This window comes from Physella acuta, unplaced genomic scaffold (assembly GCF_028476545.2).
Source record: "Physella acuta isolate Inbredline_101_S28 unplaced genomic scaffold, ASM2847654v3 ptg000112l, whole genome shotgun sequence".
Classification (NCBI taxonomy): Eukaryota; Metazoa; Mollusca; class Gastropoda; family Physidae; genus Physella; species Physella acuta.
The window spans coordinates 74414-97500 of NW_026731632.1; the positions used below are offsets into that span (position 1 = coordinate 74414).

A 23087-nucleotide genomic window follows, 5' to 3' on the forward strand; every position below is an offset into this window, starting at 1 on the left:
CCCCCTTTCCTTCCGCCCCCCCCCCCCCCCCCCCAACGTTTAAAATCGTTTCAAACTAAATTATCTGCCTTTAATAGCCGTCACTAAACCCGACTCCACGAAGGTAAACATAGCGTGAACCACAGCTCACTAAGACCATTTAGGGGTGGGGATGGTAGGGAGTGCGTTTACAGCTTGTTTTCTAGCGTCTCCCAGAAGAGAATTATATATATAGATTGTAATAAGACGTTTTTGTATTGAATTATTATGTATAAGTAAACCATCTTAAGAATGAAAGTGCACGTCAGAAAAAGTCTTCTTAGCCGTTCTTAATTCTAGCATTGAAAGGGATTCCCTCCAACACAATTAAGTTTAACATGTGAACTTGTTATGCTGTTCTTTTTGGATTTGCTTCTATAGCCTTTGTCCAACCCAGAACAAACTACAAAGTAGCAGTTTTTTAACATTTGGAGTTGTCTCTCCTAGTTATTGAGCCTCATCTGCCCGGGAGAAAAAAGTATTACAAGTGTAAATCTGTATCAATCCTTACAAACCGATGACGAAAACATGGCAAGGTAAACTGACGCTGTAAATTACATGTCTGAGGCAAAAAAAAAAAAAAGAAATCGTACCTGATTCTACGCATGGCTTGATCTAAAAGTGTTTTGCGGTAGAACTATTCTTTCTGAATTCCGTTTACTTTGAGTGCAATCTTATTTGGAATAAAGAGATATGATAAGTAAGCTTAAATAATATTTCTAGTTGATTGCCTTGTGTTCTATAAAAAAATCATGATTAATACCATGTGAATGCTTTGATCAGATGAGTGCAGTTTTATTCAAAGGTTTTATTTAGTTGATGATGTATGTCTATTTGTGTGTCTGTCTATGCAGCAAATTTTGCAACTCTATCACCCCACTAATTGTGTACCCCACATCCCACACACCACTGCCAATGCATCACCCACTATCGCACTTCAAACAAACATTAAACAACACACGAACAAGATTAAACTCCACACTAACCAACTCAAGCCACCCCCTTCCACCCACCCACGAATTCATGAACCACACCTCGAACCAAACCCAACATAGCCCCGACGCATCTTTTCACCCCGATCAACACCACTACACTCCCCACACCATCCAATACTCCACAAACCTCACACACCCTCCTGCAAACAACCTCACTGTCCACACACAGTCATTGATCCTACACCATACATAGTCACTGATCCTACACCACACACACCACACCTCATAAATCAAACTCCATCACATCACTCAAGACAAAAAACATGTTGTAGTTGTAGACTAAATATCGCAATACTCTGCTCCACACCCCAAAGCACGAAACTCCACTTCACTCCACACGATACCCCACTCCACACGACACCCCACCACATTCCATTCCACATGACACCCCACTCTGCATACACACAACACACGACACCCCACTCCACTCCACACGATACCCCACCACACTCCACACTCCACTACACACGATACCCCACCACACTCCACTCCACACGATACCCCACCACACTCCACACTCCACTACACACGATACCCCACCACACTCCACTACACACGATACCACACCACACTCCACTCCACACAATACCCCACCACACTCTACACTCCACTCCACACGATACCCCATCACACTCCACTCCGCACGACACCCCATTCCACTCCACACGACACTCTACTCAGAGCTTAAGTAATATTTCCAGTTGATTGCCGTGTATTCTATAATAAAAACATGATCAATACGATTTGAGTGCTTTGATCAGGTGAGTGCAGTTTTATTCAAAGCTTTTATTTAGTTGTGTGTCTGTCCATGCAGCAAATCTTGTAACTCTATCACCACACTAATTCTTTACGCCACATCCCACACACAACTGCCAATGTATCACACGCTATCGCACTTCAAACAAACATTAAACAACACACGAACAAGACTAAACTCCATAATAACCACTCCACACCTCAAGCCACCCCCTTCCACCCACCCACGAATTCATGAACCACACCTCGAACCAAACCCAACATAGCCCCGACGCATCTTTTCACCCCGATTAACACCACTACACTCCCCACACCATCCAATACTCCACAAACCTCACACACCCTCCTGCACCCAACCCCACTGTCCACACACAGTCATTGATCCTACACCACACACACCACACCTCATAAATCACACTCCACGCCATTAGATGAATAACACAGAAAACACGTTGTAGACCAAATATCGCAATACTCTGCTCGACATGGCAAAGCACGACACCCCACTTAACTCCAATCCACTCTCCACTCCACTCGACACTCCACACGACACCCCTCCACACTCCATTCCACATGACACCCCACTCTGCATACACCTAACACACGAAAAGCCAATTCACACTCCACTCCACACGAAACCCCACTCCACACGACACCCCAATCCACACGACACCCCACTACGCTCCACACGACACCCCACTCCACACGACACCCCACTACACTCCACACGACACCCCACTCCACATGACATCCCACCCCACTCCACACGACACTACACTCCACACGACACCCCACCAAACTCCATTCCACATGACACCCCACTCTGCATATACCCAATACACGATACCCCACCACACTCCACTCCACACGATACCCCACCACACTCCACTCCACACGATACCCCACCACACTCCACTCCACACGATACCCCACCACACTCCACTCCACACGATACCCCTCCACACTCGACTCCACACGATACCCCACCACAATCCACACGATACTCCACTCCACGACACTCTACTCCACACGACTCTCTACTCCACACGACACTCCACACGACACTCCACATGACACGCTACTCCACACTCCATTTCACACGAATGACACTCCTCTCCGCACGACACTCCACTCCACACGACACCCCACTCTACAGACATCTCACTCCACACGACATCCCATTACGACATCTTGCAGTCTTTACATCTTTTATCTATTCATTGTTTTTTTTCATAATTTTCCACACGATTGCGTTATTTGTTGTTTGGTAACCATATGTTATAGTGATTTATTTTAAAAACAACTGTAGCAGTCTTTACGTTAGTCGCTTTCCTGCTGCTTAGTGGGTGTCAATTCGGAATGAGAATGGTTAGTACTTTATATATATTTATATATATATTTATATATATATATATATATTAATATATATATATATCTAATATATAAAGCTCAGTTCTGTATGTAATGGATTGGTATGTCGTTGGAATTGTACGATTTTAAGTGTTAGAAAAATTATCGTGCGCATTTGTCTAAATTTATGAGCTAAAAAATTACCATTGAAAGTGTTGGGAAATAATTTTCATTTTTCAAATTACAGTAATAATTGTCGGCATGTTCATTAAACACAAGTTTAAAAAAAAATATCATCTTTTACAAAAATTCTAATTATGTCTTTATTTAGTCCTATAGCACTTACTTCCCTTTGATAAATTAGGAAAAACACAATTACTTCCCTTTATAAAAAACCATTGCATTCCGTGAAAATAATTTACTTTTTAATTACTTTGTTTTGGTGTTGGGAAAAAAAATAATTACATAATTAGCGGGGATTGATCAAGTGCAAATGTTGTAGGTATTTTACGGATAAGCTTGGAGTATTAAAATTGTTTATTAAATTGAAACAGGCGCGTTCGTTTAAGTGAGTGCAAAAGACTGAATAAGTTGGGGTACTATAGTCGTTCATTAAGCTAAAACAGGTGATTCCGCCCCGGGCGTTTATGTTCGCGTTAGTGTTTTCTTTGTGTTTAGGTGGGTTTGCGTTAGTGGTTGCGTTTTAATTTGGTTCGTTTTTGTTCTTTCTTTTTTCGTTTTTGTTTGTGTTTTTTTTTTTTTTTGGGTTTGTATTTGTGTTTTTGGTTGGTTTTGCGTTTGGATTTGGTTTGTTTTCGTTTGCTTTTTTCGTTGATTTTTTTTTTGTTGGTATTGGTGTTTGTGGTTGGGTTTGTTGTTAGGTTTTTGTTTTCGTTTGCTTTTTTGTTTGTTTTTTTCTTTGTGTTTGTATTGGTGTTTGTGGGTATGGTTGTGTTTGTTGTTAAGTTTTTGTTTTCGTTTGTATTTGTAATTGTGTTAGCGTTATGTTTGCGTTTTGTTGTTTTGGTTTTGGTTGGTTGTGGTTTGGGTGGGCAATGCCGGGTTTATGATGATTACTAAACACACAGGTAATGGTCTTTAACAGAAAGGTTTTTCACAGAAGCCAGAGCAGGGCCTGGCCGGGACGGCTAGTATATATCTAATATATAAAGCTCAGTTCTGTATGTAATGCATTTGTATGTCGTTGGAATTGTACGATTTTAAGTGTTAGAAAAATTATCGTGCGCATTTGTCTAAATTTATGAGCTAAAAAATTACCATTGAAAGTGTTGGGAAATAATTTTCATTTTTCAAATTATAGTAATAATTGTCGGCATGTTCATTAAACACAAGTTTTAAAAAAAATATCATCTTTTACAAAAATTCTAATTATGTCTTTATTTAGTCCTATAGCACTTACTTCCCTTTGATAAATTAGGGAAAACACAATTACTTCCCTTTATAAAACCATTGCATTTTGTGGAAAAGAATTTACTTTTTAAGTACTTTGTTTTGGTGTTGGGAAAAAAAATAATTACATAATTAGCGGGGATTGATCAAGTGCAAATGTTGTAGGTATTTTACGGATAAGCTTGGAGTATTATAATTGTTCATCAAATTGAAACAGGCGCGTTCGTTTAAGTGAGTGCAAAAGACTATGAATAAGTTGGGGTACTATAGTCGTTCATTAAGCTAAAACAGGTGATTCCGCCCCGGGCGTTTATGTTCGCGTTAGTGTTTTCTTTGTGTTTAGGTGGGTTTGCGTTAGTGGTTGCGTTTTGATTTGGTTCGTTTTTGTTCTTTCTTTTTTCGTTTTTGTTTGTGTTTTTTTTCTTTGGGTTTGTATTTGTGTTTTTGGTTGGTTTTGCGTTTGGATTTGGTTTGTTTTCGTTTGCTTTTTCGTTGTTTTTTTTTTGTTGGTATTGGTGTTTGTGGTTAGGTTTTTGTTTTCGTTTGCTTTTTTGTTTGTTTTTTCTTTGTGTTTGTATTGGTGTTTGTGGTTGTGGTTGGGTTTGTTGTTAGGTTTTTGTTTTCGTTTGTATTTGTAATTGTGTTAGCGTTATGTTTGCGTTTTGTTGTTTTGGTTGGTTGTGGGCAATGTCGGGTTTATGATGATTACTAAACACACAGGTAATGGTCTTTAACAGAAAGGTTTTTCACAGAAGCCAGAGCAGGGCCTGGCCGGGACGGCTAGTATATATCTAATATATAAAGCTCAGTTCTGTATGTAATGCATTTGTATGTCGTTGGAATTGTACGATTTTAAGTGTTAGAAAAATTATCGTGCGCATTTGTCTAAATTTATGAGCTAAAAAATTACCATTGAAAGTGTTGGGAAATAATTTTCATTTTTCAAATTATAGTAATAATTGTCGGCATGTTCATTAAACACAAGTTTTAAAAAAAATATCATCTTTTACAAAAATTCTAATTATGTCTTTATTTAGTCCTATAGCACTTACTTCCCTTTGATAAATTAGGGAAAACACAATTACTTCCCTTTATAAAACCATTGCATTTTGTGGAAAAGAATTTACTTTTTAAGTACTTTGTTTTGGTGTTGGGAAAAAAAATAATTACATAATTAGCGGGGATTGATCAAGTGCAAATGTTGTAGGTATTTTACGGATAAGCTTGGAGTATTATAATTGTTCATCAAATTGAAACAGGCGCGTTCGTTTAAGTGAGTGCAAAAGACTATGAATAAGTTGGGGTACTATAGTCGTTCATTAAGCTAAAACAGGTGATTCCGCCCCGGGCGTTTATGTTCGCGTTAGTGTTTTCTTTGTGTTTAGGTGGGTTTGCGTTAGTGGTTGCGTTTTGATTTGGTTCGTTTTTGTTCTTTCTTTTTTCGTTTTTGTTTGTGTTTTTTTCTTTGGGTTTGTATTTGTGTTTTTGGTTGGTTTTGCGTTTGGATTTGGTTTGTTTTCGTTTGCTTTTTCGTTGTTTTTTTTTTTGTTGGTATTGGTGTTTGTGGTTAGGTTTTTGTTTTCGTTTGCTTTTTTGTTTGTTTTTTCTTTGTGTTTGTATTGGTGTTTGTGGTTGTGGTTGGGTTTGTTGTTAGGTTTTTGTTTTCGTTTGTATTTGTAATTGTGTTAGCGTTATGTTTGCGTTTTGTTGTTTTGGTTGGTTGTGGGCAATGTCGGGTTTATGATGATTACTAAACACACAGGTAATGGTCTTTAACAGAAAGGTTTTTCACAGAAGCCAGAGCAGGGCCTGGCCGGGACGGCTAGTATATATATATATATATATATATATATATATATATATATATATATATATATATATATATATATATATATATATATATATATATATATATATATATATATATACATCATTGTAAATTAATTCTATGATCTATGCTCTGAAAATGTCAATTCTATAAGTGAATCGTGATCGGATGCTCTGTGGATAAAAAAATAACGAAAGTTAATTCTTTAATGTCATATGTGTACGTTAATTTAAGATATAAATTTAAGATACAAATAAGTGGTCGATTGACTTAAACATATATTTGACTCCTTTAGTCTCTGTAGACAATGAATAACGCGCCCAGAGAAGTTTTTTGTGCAGAAAAAAGTTATGCAGATAAATCACACTCCTCTTTGTGGCTATCTCGGCCTTTTTTGTTGATTTTCGTCTGCTTGTCATAGATCCCGTTTGCAGACACCTCTATGATCAAGCAGAGATTGTCCCTTGGGTCTTGTACCATAGAGGATGTCTTTTATAAAATGACAGTCAATCATACGACATACAAGACCCAACCAACACCGTGTTCTCTGGGTTAACATTCTTTAAGATAAGGTATTCAGCTTGCTTCGAGAAATGTTGGTTGGAGACCAGGTCTTTCCATGTGACCCCCACGATGAGTCGTAGATGGCGTATATGAAATGTGCTCTTTCATGGTATTCACGGTGTACATATGTTGTCCAATACTCGCTGCTGTAGAGCATAGTGCTAGCTAATGTGGGACATATACACCAACATCTTGGTATACCTGTTCAGATTTGTATTCTTCCACACGCGCTTTGAGAGTTTGGCCATTGCACCAGAGGTGTTCTCCTTGATATCTCTTTGTCACGAAAAAGGTTTCTGGCGATGGTAGAGCCCAGAAAATTCTTGCACAACAGTGAGCATGTGATTTCCGATGCTGATAACAAGAGTTTGAGAAACATCCTGTGCAAGAATTTCGGATTTGCTCACGCTAATCTTCAGCCCAAACTCACGAGATGTGCTTTCATAGCATTTAAAAGTCTCTGTATCCCTGCCTGCATATGTGAAGTGAGCGTCATTTGCAAATCGCAGCTCACGAATGAGGGTTCGCCTTATTTTTGTTTTACCTGTAGGACGGGAAAGGTTGAATGGGTTCTCATAAGACTAGCAATAAACGTGAATTTCGTCTTCCATGGACTCAAAAACTATGCTTTGGACAACGGAAAAGCAAAGGCCAAAACGCAAGTTACACAAAAGGCTCCTTTCATGTAACTGCCGTAGAGAAAATATTGTGTCTATAGTGGATTTCCTGCTCTAAATCTGCACTATGCTTCCGAATACACTCGTTTGGTCGATATTTGTAGCCTCTGTAGCTTTCTATGTAGGAAAATTAAAACCGAAAAATTAAACAACGACAGGACATGTTCCTTATTCGTGTCTTTTTACAAGTTAGCAAGCGTGCTATAGTTTCGGCCAAGAAATCAAATATCTTTTGGTGAAAATATTTTGTATTATTATTTTACACATTATCTGTAAAATGTTTAAAGGGAGAAAAACAATGTTCATATGAAGTATTTTAATATAAACAGGTGGCCAAATGAATTGAAAATGAACGACCGGTTAAAAACATTTGTATCTTAAAAATTTTTGTTCGTTTACTTTATTTGCAGATTACCAGTCTTTGTATTTTCGGCATTTTCGCTATTCAGCTTATTACAGTAGTGGTAAGAAATTTATTTAGATAATGATGACTTAAAAATCATGAGTTTCTATATGATTTTAAAAAAATGTTATATGCATTTTGTTTTCTCTTAAAGAAGAGTTGAATTTTTTTTCCAGGAAACGAAAAGAATAAAACTGGGAGTGACCTCCCCTAAACTTTCTCGAATATTCTGATTTAACACTACGGGAGATGGCAACTTGGAATATGGACATGATTTTTAATTACTTAAACTTTTAATAATAGAATATAATTTCGTAGAAAAAAGAGTTGTGCACCAAGTGAACGCCAAACAATATGTGTATAAGAGTGCGGAATATTATTAGTACTAAATAAATTCACATGCGTTTTTTGAGAAATCGGAAATACCGTAAATAACTACTTCCGGTCAACGGAAATTTCACAAAATTTGACAGAAGGCAGATGATTAGGTCTTTTGCTTACATGTGACATTTCATTTATCTATCTGAAAGTAATAGGCTTTGGTAATTTTAAAAGTAGAATAAGTTCCACTTCCGGTTACCGGATATCGCTGAAAAGTTGAAACAGAGCTACAAATTTGTTATAATTCTTATATATTAAATTTAATCAACCTAGCTGTTACGGTACTCAAGTTATCGTGTTCACAGATACACACAAATAAACATACACCCATACATACATACATACACACACACACAGAGACATAAGGGCACAATTGCAAAACTATGTTTTTTCAACTCAGGGAGGTGTAAAACGCCAAGATTTATGAAAATCTCGATTTTGTTTTTGCACGATTACAATACTTCCTCTATAGAGTCTACTTCGTATACGAGAAAGTAAAGAGTAATTTATCTTTAAATGGAAATTTAACACGCATATCGAAATCTTTAAAAACTAGAGTTCAATTTTTTTTTCAGGAAATGCAAAAAAAAGAGTGTAACTTTCACGGGAAATTTTTTAAGCATGACCAAGTAACTAAGCTTTGGTTTCCGTTCGATTTGTGTAATGATTACAGATGTGATAATGGACAAATGAAACCGTTATCTTACAGTGAGTTCCTATAATCATGTAGAGCTAGCCTTAAGTTTTTACGTCCACATGCTGTCAACAACGACATCAGTTGTCGAAGCTTGTGTTCAAAATTGTAGATACTGATTACATAGATGTTAGTTATTAAAAATATTGCACGTGTTTAATTAATGTAATGAACCTTATTTTGTTTATCGACTAAGACGTTATCTTAAACATCATATTTCATGAAATTAAATAACATGTTGTTTTAGTATTTTTCTTCGTTCAAACTTTTTACGCTGTGCGGGTTCCCTTCATATGTGTCAACACTCTATTGCCAGTTGACTTCAATTTCAGCTTGCTTTTCTTCCCTGTTTAACTTCCATAGCTTTCATTTATCCAAGAAGATTCTGCAAGAAAGCAGTTGTTTGATTTTGAAATTTTCTACAACCTGTCTTCGACTTCCATACACTAAGATAATTTTCTTTTAGAGATCATAAGCTACTAATCTGGTTTTTACTTAAACTATTTTTAGTCTTAGCATATGTGGTGTAACTTAATTACGAACCATTTACTAAAAAGTAGAAAATAAAACAAATTTAAAAACCTTTATAATAATAAGCTTTTTTAAATGCACTGAAAATAAGAAAAATACAACAAACTTGCTTTCGTTAATAAAGCATTGGATGCTTACGATATCGTCTTACACATTTTAACACCTGTATAAAGTTATATTTTGATTGCAATTTTACAAATTGAATTGTAAATTTTGTGTTAACTGTATTCTGCTGTAGGTAAACTTTGTAATCTATATCGATAACACAGGCTGTCTACATGATGGAAAATGCCTCAAAATAGGAGAGCGGTTTGAAAAATCCTGTTGTACTTTAGAGTGCATGCAGAAACAAGGAGACATAAAAACCTATACAACAATCAGACACGTCGCTGTCGGTATGTCTTAAGGCATTCAGTAGAATATGGTTATAAGTCAACTCATTGAGAAATCCAAACAACGGCACAACATTAAAAAACATGTAACTATCATTGCCGACACACTTGCTGTGTTACTCAGACATTCCAAATTTCTTGTGTATGGGCTGAATTATGGGGTAGTATTTGATACGTCCCAAACCCGGTTTAGTCTTATGATCAATGGTTGAACACTGTTATAATAGATTGACGACAGAAGCCTGTGGTTGTATATAACACATTTAATGGGTCTAACTACATCACGATGGTAACACACAGAGAGGACGGAAGGAAGTACACAAGGGACATCACTCAAGATAACAATATTATAAATATAACTAATACAGAAGAGTGAGTTCCCTTGACCTCACAATTATTTCAATCTATTACATCCCTTTACCCTTAGAACACAATAACACATCTCTCAATAGAACAATTGATAGTATCCTAAAATTACCAATTATATTGTAACATGAACACTATGGTAGATTACATCCTTACAAACAATGCACAATATGCTACAACATAATCAAAATACAAAACAATGATGTCAAAGTCCTTTTGACCTTTAAAATCATAGGTCTAACTTATTTGGGACTTTGATTGTCCTGTTTGACCTTCTCAGTGGCCTTTGATTTGGTGACTCAATATTCTGACCATTTGGATTCTCTATCTCAGGAGGTCTAGGATTTAAATCATTAACTCCAGAATTTACATTTTCTGACTCCAGACAACTTGGTTCACTCATATCAACAGAACTTGGTTGTGGAACAACTGAGTTGGTGTGAACTGATCAGACTTGGTGGGATTGACAGATTCACACTTATTATCTGCACAAGTTATTTTTAACTTTATAAGGCACAGGTCCTGTACATTGAACAATTTGACCTGGTATCCATTTTTCCCTTCTCCCATAGTTTCTTAGATACACATTCTCATTAACACCAAATTCTCTTTCAATGAATGTTTGTCATGATCTAATGGAACTATTTTTGAATTGGCATCTGAAAGTATTATGCTGTTATTCAGATCCTTAATTGACATAGATTTCTTTGATTGATCAATTTTCTCAGGTAATCTGATAGTGCTTTCCTGGTAACCAAAAATACTGTTTAAAAGTACTATTCTGGACCATATCACTTTGCAACTGTGATCCAGTATTTGAAGTGGGTGTATTAAATGGCAAAAATCTTTTTTTCTTTCTTTTGATGTTACCCTTTTAGTTTCTTTAAGTGCTAATGATGTTAGCAAAGTTGTTTGATGATCACATTCCTTCTTACTAATGTATTCTCTTTAAAACATTTGAGATTGCCATATCACCATAATCATTTATTAAGTTACAAATACTTTGTTTAGGCAACTCTGACTGATAATGGACTGCATCTTCTCCATCTTTTATATTATCTTCACAAAGGTTTTAATTTCTTATTTTATATGGCCTTAAGTCATCATTCACAGACTTTTCAGGCCAACCATTCTTACAGTACTCATATACTTTTATTAAGCACTCATCTTTTTGTGTTTCTCTTTTAATATCATTCACATTTATATTGGAGTTATCCATGATAGTGAAGAGAACAAATACATCTTCTGGTACATAGCTCAGGCTTTGGTTTTTTAAAGGTAATCTACTCAGACTATCTGCACTATTCTCAGATCCAGGTTTGTATTTCAATTCATAATTGTATGCAGTTAGTGTGATAGCCCATCTTTGAATCCTTGGTGAGGCATGCTCAGGTAGGGTTTTGTTTTCTCCAAATAAACCTAGCAATGGTTTATGATCTGTAAAGATGGTGAACTTCCTACCAAACAGAAACTTATGAAATTTCTTAACACCAAAAATGATGCCTAAGCCTTCCCTATCTAACTGAGAATAATTTTTCTCAGCCTGGTTCAAAGATCTACTGGCAAAAGCAATGGGTCTGTCACCCTTCTTATCCATGTGGGACAAGACTGCTCCTACACCATCTGGTGAAGCATCACATGTTAATATAAGTCTTTTCCCTGGGTCATAGTGAGTTAGTAAGGTGTCAGCAGACAAAGCCTCTTTTGCTATATTAAAAGCAGTATCTTGTTGTTTACCCCAGTGCCAAGTTGCATTTTTCTGTAGCAGCTTGTACAGTGGTGATAGTTTACCAGACAGATTTCCTATGAACTTTGCATAGTAATTTATTAAGCCCAAAAAAGCTCTTAGTTGTTGGGTATTTTCAGGTTTGGGTGCTTCTTTAATGGCTTTAGTTTTCTCAGGTTGAGGTCTGATGCCTTGCTTGCTTAATACATAACCAAGAAAACTAATTTCTGTCAACATGAATTGACATTTATCTTTGTTTATCTTTAAACCTTTTTCACCAACAATTTTCAATACTTTATCAAGTGTTTGAAGATGTTCAGTGTCATTCTTACCAGTTATGTACACATTGTCAAAGTACACACAAACATTTGGAATGTCCTTAAAAATACTGTCCATGACAGCTTGGAAAATTCCAGGGCTGGATGATATGCCAAAACATAGTCTTTCATATTGGTAGAGTCCTTTATGTGTGTTTATTGTCGTATAGACTTTTGAATCTGGATGCAGTTCTAGTTGAGTGTAAGCATGACTAAAGTCTAATTCAGTGAATTTGTCTCCTCCTGCCAAATTCAAAGAGATTTCCTCAATGTTAGGTATAGGGTACCTATTTAGCTCTATTTGCTTATTCAGTGTAGTTTTATAATCTCCACAAATTCTTATAGAACCATCCTTCTTTAACACTGGCACAATGGGTGTCGCCCAATCGGAATAGTCTACCTTCTTTATAATGCCATTAGATTCCAATCTACTTAGCTCATTTTCAATTTTATTCCTCATTGCATAAGGTGGAACTCTAGCTTTGCAGTATCTTGGATTTGTATCTTTAATGCTTAACTTCACTGTTCTATCATTTAGTAAACCTGAGTTACCAAAAACACATTTATTTTCAGATATAACTTTATCTAGTGAAGTAAGACTAGATTCTTTTACATTCTTCAATGAACAAATACTCTCCCAATTTAACTTAAGATCACTTAACCAGTTCCTACCTAGTAATGGCGGTCCATTTCCTTCAACCACAAGAAGAGGAAGTTTAACACTTTGACCATTATAACTTACATGAACCATACACTCTCCTATTACCGGAACATTGTCACCAGTGTATGTTGTTAGACACTTGTGACATGGCTGTAGAGACACTGATCCTCCTGTGACAGCGTCAAAATCTTTCTTTGTTATGACTGTTAGAGATGCTCCAGTGTCAAGTTGGAAGCTGATGCTCTTACCGTTGATATTAACTTGTACATTGATGGGAGCATGACTTATTGATTTCACAGAGAACAGGTTGAAATCCGGCTGCAAATCAATTTGAGCATTTTCACAGGTAGAGTGGTTCATTGGTTGGGTTAGGTAGTCTTGGTGAGAGTTAACATAGTGCTGCTTTTGGTTGCGGTACTGTCTTGACTGGCTAGATTTAGCAACAGACGAAGACTTTGCAAAGCAGGCCTTGGCAATGTGACCTTGCTTACTGCACTTATAACAAGTTGCAGACTTGAACTTGCACCGATGAGATGCATGGGGACCTTTGCATCGATGACATTTTTGATAATTATTACTAGATTTAGATCTAGGATTTGAACGAGCAGGGTGTTTAGCATAAGTTGGAATGCTCTGTTGGGGTTGATGTTTATTGACTAACCTGCTGTTTACTGCATGGATCCCTGAAGGTGCTAAAGATCTCGCCGCATCTGATGACTGCTGGAATGACATTGCAAGTTGTATTGCTTTTTCCAATTTTAGATCTGACTCGAGCAGCAACTTTCTTTGAATATCAGGGCTGTTTACACCTGTCACAAACTTTTCACATAGTCTGTCAGACAGCGTTTCTCCAAATTCACAAAATTCACTTAAATGACGTAAAGCAGCAACATATTCTGATATTGACTCGTTTGGTTGACGAGTCCTACTGTCAAATCTAGCTCTACATAAAAACTTTGATGGGGTAGGCGCATGGTGGTCTGTTAGCAATTTGCTCAGCTCGTTAAAGCTCTTGGTAGTTAGACTAGCTGGTGCGCATAAGTCTTTTAGTAGCCTAAATTGTTGAGGCCCTATGACTGTTAACAAAACAGCTCTCTTTTTGGCTTCTATCGTCACGTTGTTTGCTTCTAGGTAAAAGCTTAACCTCTCTAGGTAATCTTGAATGATTTCATCATTCGCATCAAATTCTTTTATTTGGCCATACAGCGCCATAATTCTAGAAATAATTAGCTAATAAGCTCTAGCAAACCTCTTTTTTGCGTAATTAGGTGCTCTTTCTAGTAGATGTTTATCCTTCGTCGCCAGTTATAATAGATTGACGACAGAAGCCTGTGGTTGTATATAACACATTTAATGGGTCTAACTACATCACGATGGTAACACACAGAGAGGACGGAAGGAAGTACACAAGGGACATCACTCAAGATAACAATATTATAAATATAACTAATACAGAAGAGTGAGTTCCCTTGACCTCACAATTATTTCAATCTATTACAACTGTGAACTGTTTAACATTAAAACAATTAAAGACAATGTATGTGTAATTTAAAAAAATAAATACAAATACATATACATATACAATAAACAAATTCTAAATTATTTTTAGCTGGACTTATGGTCTATCCATCTGACAATTTCTATATTTAACACATTCTAAAGTTTGTTTAGAAAAAGTAATGACCAATTCATAATACTTTTCCTATTTATAAGAAAAATATTGTTATTACTAAGAAAACATTTAAAACTTAAATTATTAAACATTAAACATTACCCACTCTTGTCTTACCAACATATAGGATGCCTAGACAGCAACAATCAATGTCACAAACACGGTGAAAAGTACCGCGTGCCAATCACTGAGGATACGTTTCAAGAGTGCACCTGTGAAGGCTTACTTGAAAATACCGAGGGCATAAATCGCTGTGGTATTTATTTTTGTACAGTTACAGAATAAAACTAGGCAGTGTTGAGCAGTGGCGTCGCTAGCTCGGGTGTCACCCGGTGCAGCACTTCATGGTGTCACCCACTACACACACACACACACACACATACATACATACATATATATATATATATATATATATATATATATATATATATATATATATATATATATATATATATATATAAATATATATATATATATATATATATATATATATATATATATATATATATATATATATATATATATATATATATATATATATATATATATATATGGGTGTAGTGTGTATGTATTGTCGAGATGGTCAGTGTGTACTTATAAGACTTTTAAACTCTAATAGTTAATTAACTGAACTGGTTAAAAGCATTTTCTTCTATATATTTAGCAAATTTTTGGCTTGGTGTCACCTGTTAACGGTACAACGGTACCGCATAATAGTGATAATCAGTAAAATTGATGAATTCAACGGGTAGGAGGGTCTGCGCCGCTTCTCTACCGGGAATATAAACTCGTAGTATAGTATAACTAGACGTACTTTCATCAAGGTCTGATGACTAAGGGTCAACTCAATGCCCGCAGTTTACGGCCTGTAGTAAAAGAAAATGATGCTTGGTATTAATACTAATAGTTTCGCTGTCTGTCTATCTATGTATCTATCTGACAAGAACGCTCTAGAGAAAACACAAGCAATTTAAAAACTCTCACAGTGAAACGAAAACGAAGTATGACGTCATATAGTAGAAAATAATATCAAGCCGGAGAGTGCACACAGTAATATGACGTCATTGATTCTCGAGTAAACATTGAATAAAAAGGAAATTTTGTCCTATCTAAGTGGTTTGCGTGAAGAGTTTCATTCATAAAATTCTTCGGGTAGGGGCGAAGCCCCACCCTCGCGAAAGAACGTCTAAGCTCCCCCCCCCCACCCAACTCAAAAGAAATTTCTTCATCGATACTCTATAATAAAATTACCGTCTAATTAATGTGTCTAATCTAAAAAGTGGTTTGCGTGCAATTCTTCAGGTAGTGGCTAAGCACCAGTGTTTCTTTCAGACTTTTTCCTCCCCGGAAAGAGAAACTTTTTCTAATCTAAGAAGTGATTAGCGTGCACAGTTTTTTTCATGCATCTCTTCCGGTAGGGGCGAAGCCCCGCCCAGGTTCTTCCTTTAGTTTGTATGATCTACAAATGCGACCAGTGTTTCTTTCAGACTTTCTCCTCCCCGGAGAGGGGTGGGGTACTTGAAATTTTCGGGTGCGGGGGTAGAATTTTCTGGGAGGGGGCGGACACTGGAAAAAGTATATAATTATATTTTGTTGAATGGAACGGTAGACATGTTTTGGGGTGTGTGTGTGTGGGGGGGGGGGGCGGTTGGTTTTAGTTTAGAGAAAATAGACAGCACTATCAACCTAGCGCCCGGTGTATCCTTCCTCAACGGGCCATTTTTCTCGTAATATAATATTATTATCTACTGCTCCGTGGCTGATACACGTGCAGGATAAAAGTTCTACAGTAGTGACTGAAATGTCTACTCAACTGCCACGTGGAATTACGTCACTGGCAGGAATAGTTTAGATCAAATAGGTATTCAAATGCCCTGTGTGCTAAGACAGTTAAGTAAATCAGGTAAGTCAGGTAAGTTGTAGACTGTCATATGGCCACGAACAGGATAACAGTGTAAAGTATTTGAGTAACATGACATAACAGCGAGATAATATATATGGTATTTATTGAAACTACTTGTTACAATGGAAATCAAATATGCATATCAAAACTGGTAAAGTGAAAATAAGAATTAAAGTAAAACCAAACCCAGAACACGTGGAGGTCGGGCCGACGGCCCCACCGCCGCGTGCGACACCGCCAGCTGAGCTCAGTGCTGGAAGAGTGCGTGCTTTTTTTTGTTGCATCCCCTTTTATGCATTACAATTGGCGGTGTCACGTGGACAATCTAGCCAACTAGAGGAGCCTGTGAGTGGGACGAAATATATGGATGTACGTAGCAGTAGAGGGGGGGGGGTAATATAGCAGGTAGAGGGTGGTGGAAGAATAAAATGGAGCTAGCCTAAACGGTTTTACCGTCAATTCACCCCCCCCCTCTAAATGGCAGAGGCGTAGCGACCCTTCCCGGCGCCCAGGGACAAACATTTCGATATGCACCCCCCCCTCGAGATTTGGATTTGCATCCCCCCCTCAAACTTTCGATTTGTACTCCCCCCCTCGAGATTTCCATTTGCACCACCCCCCCCCCCTCAAACTTTCGAATTACACCACCCTAAACCTTTCAATTTATCTTTCCAACCCATTTTAGCGCCCCTTAAGGTCGGCGCCCGGGGACGTATGTCCCCCCCGCCCCCCCCCCCCCCCCCCACCTCGCTACGCTACTGCTAAATGGTGTCATCCAGTGCGGTTGGCACCCCCGCCCCGCCTCGCGACGCCTCAGGTGTTGAGTATATATCTAGATAGCTGTAGGTTTTTCAGTATTTTTATTTCGACATTTTCGCTATTCTGCTTATGACGGTAGATGTTTTGGATTGTAAAAATTGTACATAGTGATGCCATAGAATGTGTTTTGATAATGATATGCTTTGTTTTCAATTTCATATGTACATTATTTTTTTTACAGGAAACACTCAAAAGGGTTGCAAAGTTAACGATCGTTTTTATGTTAATGGCGAAACATTTGAAAACCCTAAGGGTATTCCATGTAGTGTTTACACATGTTATAACGGAAAAGTCACACCCATAAGACATAGTAAGTTGTGAGCTTACAGTACAGTGATTTTGATTAATTAAAGAGAAGATATAACTTAACGGTACAGAGAAGGTGATTAATGAGAAGTTGGTAACTGATTTTATTGGTGAAAAAAAAATCTGGATTTCTAATATTTAAAATAAATCGCTGATTTTAACATATTTAAACAATTTGCGTATATGGATTTTAGGTCAACTGACATGTTGCGAAGGTACAAAACCGTAGGATTTCGCAATTAAAAATTAGACGCATAAAGAACTTATTTTTATTGTGTGAGAGACGTGAGGCACTGGCCTCTGTGAAAAACATATCAGTAAAAGACCATGACTTGTGTGTTTATAGAGCATCATATACCCGGAATTGCCCGGCTTTAGGAAATATATTACATTTTAAATTACCGCTAACCACTAACGACCACAACCAAAACACAAAAACAAACACAAACAAAAACGCAAACCCAAAAAAACAAACGCAGATTCTAACACAAATACACACACACGCAAACAAAAACACAAACAAAAACGCAAAAATACACGCAAACACAAAAGCAAACACACACGCAAACAAAAACACAAACAAAAACGCAAAAATACACGCAAACACAAAAGCAAACACACACGCAAACACAAACACAAACGAAAAAATAAACCCAAACACAAACGCAAAATTAAACGCAAACATAAACACAAACATACCTTCAACCACAAACAAAAATGAAAACACTAACGCAATTAAAAAAGAAAACACAAAAAACACACAAAAACCAACGCAAACATAAACGCAAACACAAATGCAAGCAAAAACGCAAACAATAACGCAGATCACAAACACAAACTTAAATACAAACATAAAGCATAGTGCTCCAAATAGCGCCCTGCCGTGGCGCCGGTTGAACCACCTGATTCAACTTAGTAAACGATTATAATACCCCATCTTTTCATGAACGTAATTGGTACTAAAGGAACAAAGGGAGATTAGTTGTACAATGTTAATTTTTTTTTGTGATACGATTCACATGACGTTAATTAAAATGATAACTTTGGAAAATGAAATTTGTTTTACAAAACCTTCAATATTAATGTTTTAAAATCACTAATTGAGATAATAAACACTTTAAGAAAATTACGCTATGGCGATAAAGTTGAGTTTATTACTTTATGTATAAGTTGCACGGGTCCGTCCACCTGTCCGCCACATACATACAGAGAAACAGAATCCGTTTGAGCGTTATATATTAGAAATTATTTAGATACAATCATGTGATGTAAAAATGATGTTTAGTTTAGTAATTACTAGCGTGTCCGTCCCCGCGCGTAAAGGAGGTGTCAAAAAAAGGATTGCCCGGGACAAATTGTGCCCTATCAGGGCGCGGTCTGACGCGCATGATTCAGTTTAGTGAACGACTATAATACTATTTCTTATCCATATTTTATTACAATTGTTAAAAAAATGTATGCGGCATAGCTCTACCGGGATAGCCCGGGGCACCAAATTGCAACCTGTCGGGCGCCGGCGAATTGCGTCTGTATCTATTTAGTGAACGGCTAAACGCCCCATCTTACTCATGGTCTATCGCACTGTTTAAAACTAACGTAGGCGCCTTAGCGCTATTCTCAACAACTTCCCAAAGTTTCATGGCGATCAGATAAAAGGTGTAGCAATACCAAAAAAAAAAAAAAAAAAAATCTGACGAAATATATAAAAAGGGTTTCATCAATGTTTTACCAATACTATATTTTTAGTCGCGTGACCTTGTTTTCTAAATCTTAATTATTTAAATGTAAACAAAGCCTGCGCTTGGTTCATATTTATCGGAAGATTCTCAATATTTGTCTTCTAGTTCTATTTGCAATTTTCCAAAATTCTGAGCCATACTATAGGACCCTGAGCACATTGCTTTTTGATAGACGTACTTTGATAGTTAAGCTAATCAGTCTTGATTCCCATATATTCCCATATATTCTTTAGCAAACCAAATTGACGGAAGTGGTATGAAGAGGGGTAATACCCAACTCGAACATAGCAGTAACACAGATTGAATATATTATGTTTTACTAACAACTTTTTTGTAAAAAACTTAAAATGGCAATTCCTATATCCTCTGCACCTGTAAGGTTGAAGCCGTTCTTAATTATCTGTTTTATAGAAAGTGGAATATGTTAGCTCGGTAATTAACTATGTGTGTGTTTACTAACATATCGCTACTACAAATGAGCTTCATAGACTCTTTAGAAATTTCTTTTATTGGACTGAATTACGTTCAAAACATTGTTCAGATAATCAAAGGTTGAACATTGTTAACTTAATTTAGGATAAGATATGTCTAATTTAACAAGCTAATTTTTAAAAGTAATCATAACAGGCACATACACTAAACACATTTAACGTTAATTTCGTCAGAGCTATGACCTAATCGTTACACACTTTCTGTACATAACATATCATAAACACTTTATGTACATAACATATAATAAACACTTTCTGTACATAACAAATAATAAACACTTTCTGTACATAACAAATAATAAACACTTTCTGTACATAACATATAAAAACACTTTCTCTACATAACATATAAAAACACTTTCTCTACATAACATATAAAAACACTTTCTGTACTTAACAAATAATAAACACTTTCTGTACACACCATATATACTAAACACTTTCTGTTCACAACATATAATAAACACTTTATGTACATAACATATAATAAGTTATGGCTTAGATATTAAATTCATTAAATATATATATATATATATATATATATATATATATATATATATATATATATATATATATATATATATATATATATATATATATCTTTGCTATGTTCTTCACATAAAACAGCTTCTAAAAATGTTTTAACTACTTGCAGGATGCATTGGCATCGGCGATACGTGCCACGAAGTCGGTGAAAAAAACTTCATTACGTTTTGGCCTCATAATAAAAAACAAAGATGTGACTGTGCAAAGGGCGGAAAGGGGGCCGGAATAACAAATTGTAAAGAAGTATAAACCACGTGACTGGATTAAAAATGTGATTGTACACGTGGCAAATTGGGACCGGAATAAAAAAAATACTGTGATTAATCACGAACCGCGTGTCAGGATTAGAACGTGTACTAAACTTAAGAGGGAAGTATCACCCTGACAACGAAAAATTTACGGGAAAATTCGAAAAAAAAAATGTTTACACACACCCATACACTTTTTACCATGGTGATTATAGTTAAAAAGCTATAAAACAGCAAAAAATGAGGGCCTATGTATGATGCCAAAAAAATGTAAAAAAAATTATTGGACCCAAAAAATGTTAAATATTTAGGTTTTAAATTTAGAATTTTCTATAATTCAAACAGATTTTTCTGCTTATTGGTAAAAAGCGGTATAACGTTATTATCTATAGCCGGATCTAAAATAATTGCATTATATTAAAAAATTTTTTTTCAAATCTGACCAGAATAAGATAATGCGCAATAAAATTTAAAATTTTGTACAATATTAAAATTGTATTAGAACATAGTTGTAGTTCCAACTATCGATAATACTATTGGAAATCGATATATTAATTATCTTGTTTAATCTGTAGATTATTGAGAACAATTTTTTTTTTCCTTTTTTCTTTTTTTCTCTTTTTATGCCTCAGACACGTAATTTATAGCGTCAGTTGTGTGTTCGCTTTAGTATTACAGTTTTCATCATCGGCTTGTGAGGACTGATACAGATTTACAATAGTAATATTTCTTTCTCACTTGTAGCCTACTTTTTTTCATTGAGAACAAACAATAATCAAATGTATAATTCCAGAAATAAGCCACTAAGCTTATCCAAAATAGTGGTATTGTTGTAGTTCTGGCTGCGGGAATTGGCTTATTGTTGAAAAAGTTGTTTACAAATGAGTTACAAATATAGCCTATATATAAAATATTGGTTAAATTTTTTGGAATTATTTTGATATATCCATACGCCTAAAATTTTATGCTGCATTATAGCTTGTAAATTATAATTACTGCAGTAAAATGTTGACAGCTTTATATGGCTGATAATTTGTTTTTGGCGATTTTGTTTGTTTCTTTCGCTTAGTCTAGTTGATACTGCCCCCTTAAGATAGCTTTAAAAGGCTACTTGGATGAGTTGAATTAAATCCAATAAAATTGTTTCGTCCTCTGAACTAGAGTTGATTCTTTTCGTTTTTTAGTCATTGATTTACTTATAAGATTAAATTATTAAATCAAGCATTTATACGGAACTTATATGAGTGCAGTAGGCAAGTATGTGTAATTGATATATTGGTCACTGTGTCTAATTGGTACAATAGACATGTAAGTGTATTAATAGGTGCAAGAGTCAAATGTGTATTTTGGGTGCAGTACGTATGTGTGTCATGTGGATACAGTAGGTAAGTGTGTCATATGGATACAGTAAGTAAATGTGTCATATGCAGAGTTTCTTCCAGGCATCTCTAGAAAATATATAATTTTAACAGTGTCCGCCCCCCCCCCCCCGAAGAAAGTCTACCGCCCCCCTCCCCCCGAAATTTCAAGTGCCCCCCCCCCCACCCCCCCCCCCCGGAGAAAAAAGTCTGGAAGAAACACTGGTCATATTGTTACATTAGGTAGGTCTGTCATATTGATACAGTAGGTAGTTGTGTCATATGGATACAGTTGGTGTGTCATATGAATATAGTTGGTGTGTCGTACGGATACAGTTGGTAAGTGTGTCATATGGATACAGTAGATGTGCCATATGGATACAGTAGGTAAGTGTGTCATATGGATACAGTAGGTAAGTGTGTCATATGGATACAGTAGATGTGCCATATGGATACAGTAGGTAAGTGTGTCATATGGATACAGTAGGTAAATGTGTCATATGGATACAGTAGGTAAGTGTGTCATATGGATACAGTAGGTGTGTCATATGGATACAGTAAGTAGGTGTGTCATATGGATACAGTAGGTGTGTCATATGGATACATTAGGTAAGTGTGTCATATGGATACAGTAGGTAAGTGTGTCATATGGATACAGTAGGTAAGTGTGTCATATGGATACAGTAGGTAAGTGTGTCATATGGATACAGTTGGTAAGTGTGTCATATGGATACAGTAGGTAAGTGTGTCATATGGATACAGTTTGTGTGTCGTACGGATACAGAAGGTTTGTAATATGGATACTCTAGGTAAGTGTGTTATATAGATACAGTAGGTAAGTGTGTCATATAGATACAGTAGGTAAGCGTGTCATATGGATACATTAGGTAAGTGTACAGTATGGGTAAAAGTAGGTACGTCTCTTCATCCTTTTCT

At 36.2% G+C, this 23087-nt stretch overlaps 1 protein-coding gene across 1 annotated transcript; it reads left to right on the forward strand.

The window, feature by feature from the left end:
- Positions 1-3084: 3084 nt before the first annotated feature.
- LOC131934579 (uncharacterized) lies at positions 3085-20844 on the forward strand. The gene is made up of 7 exons (XM_059290638.1): positions 3085-3137; positions 8009-8062; positions 8958-9090; positions 9877-10002; positions 14869-14997; positions 17645-17773; positions 20655-20844. The coding sequence occupies exons 1-7, from the start codon at positions 3129-3131 to the stop codon at positions 20792-20794; spliced, it is 720 nt and encodes a 239-aa protein (XP_059146621.1). The 5' UTR covers positions 3085-3128; the 3' UTR covers positions 20795-20844.
- Positions 20845-23087: the final 2243 nt, after the last annotated feature.

Coding starts and splice junctions, on each gene's coding strand:
- LOC131934579 (XM_059290638.1), top strand. Junction 9,091..9,876: donor AATGAAACCGTTATCTTACA/GTGAGTTCCTAT, acceptor TCGATAACACAG/GCTGTCTACATGATGGAAAA. Junction 14,998..17,644: donor CGAGGGCATAAATCGCTGTG/GTATTTATTTTT, acceptor TTTTTTTTACAG/GAAACACTCAAAAGGGTTGC.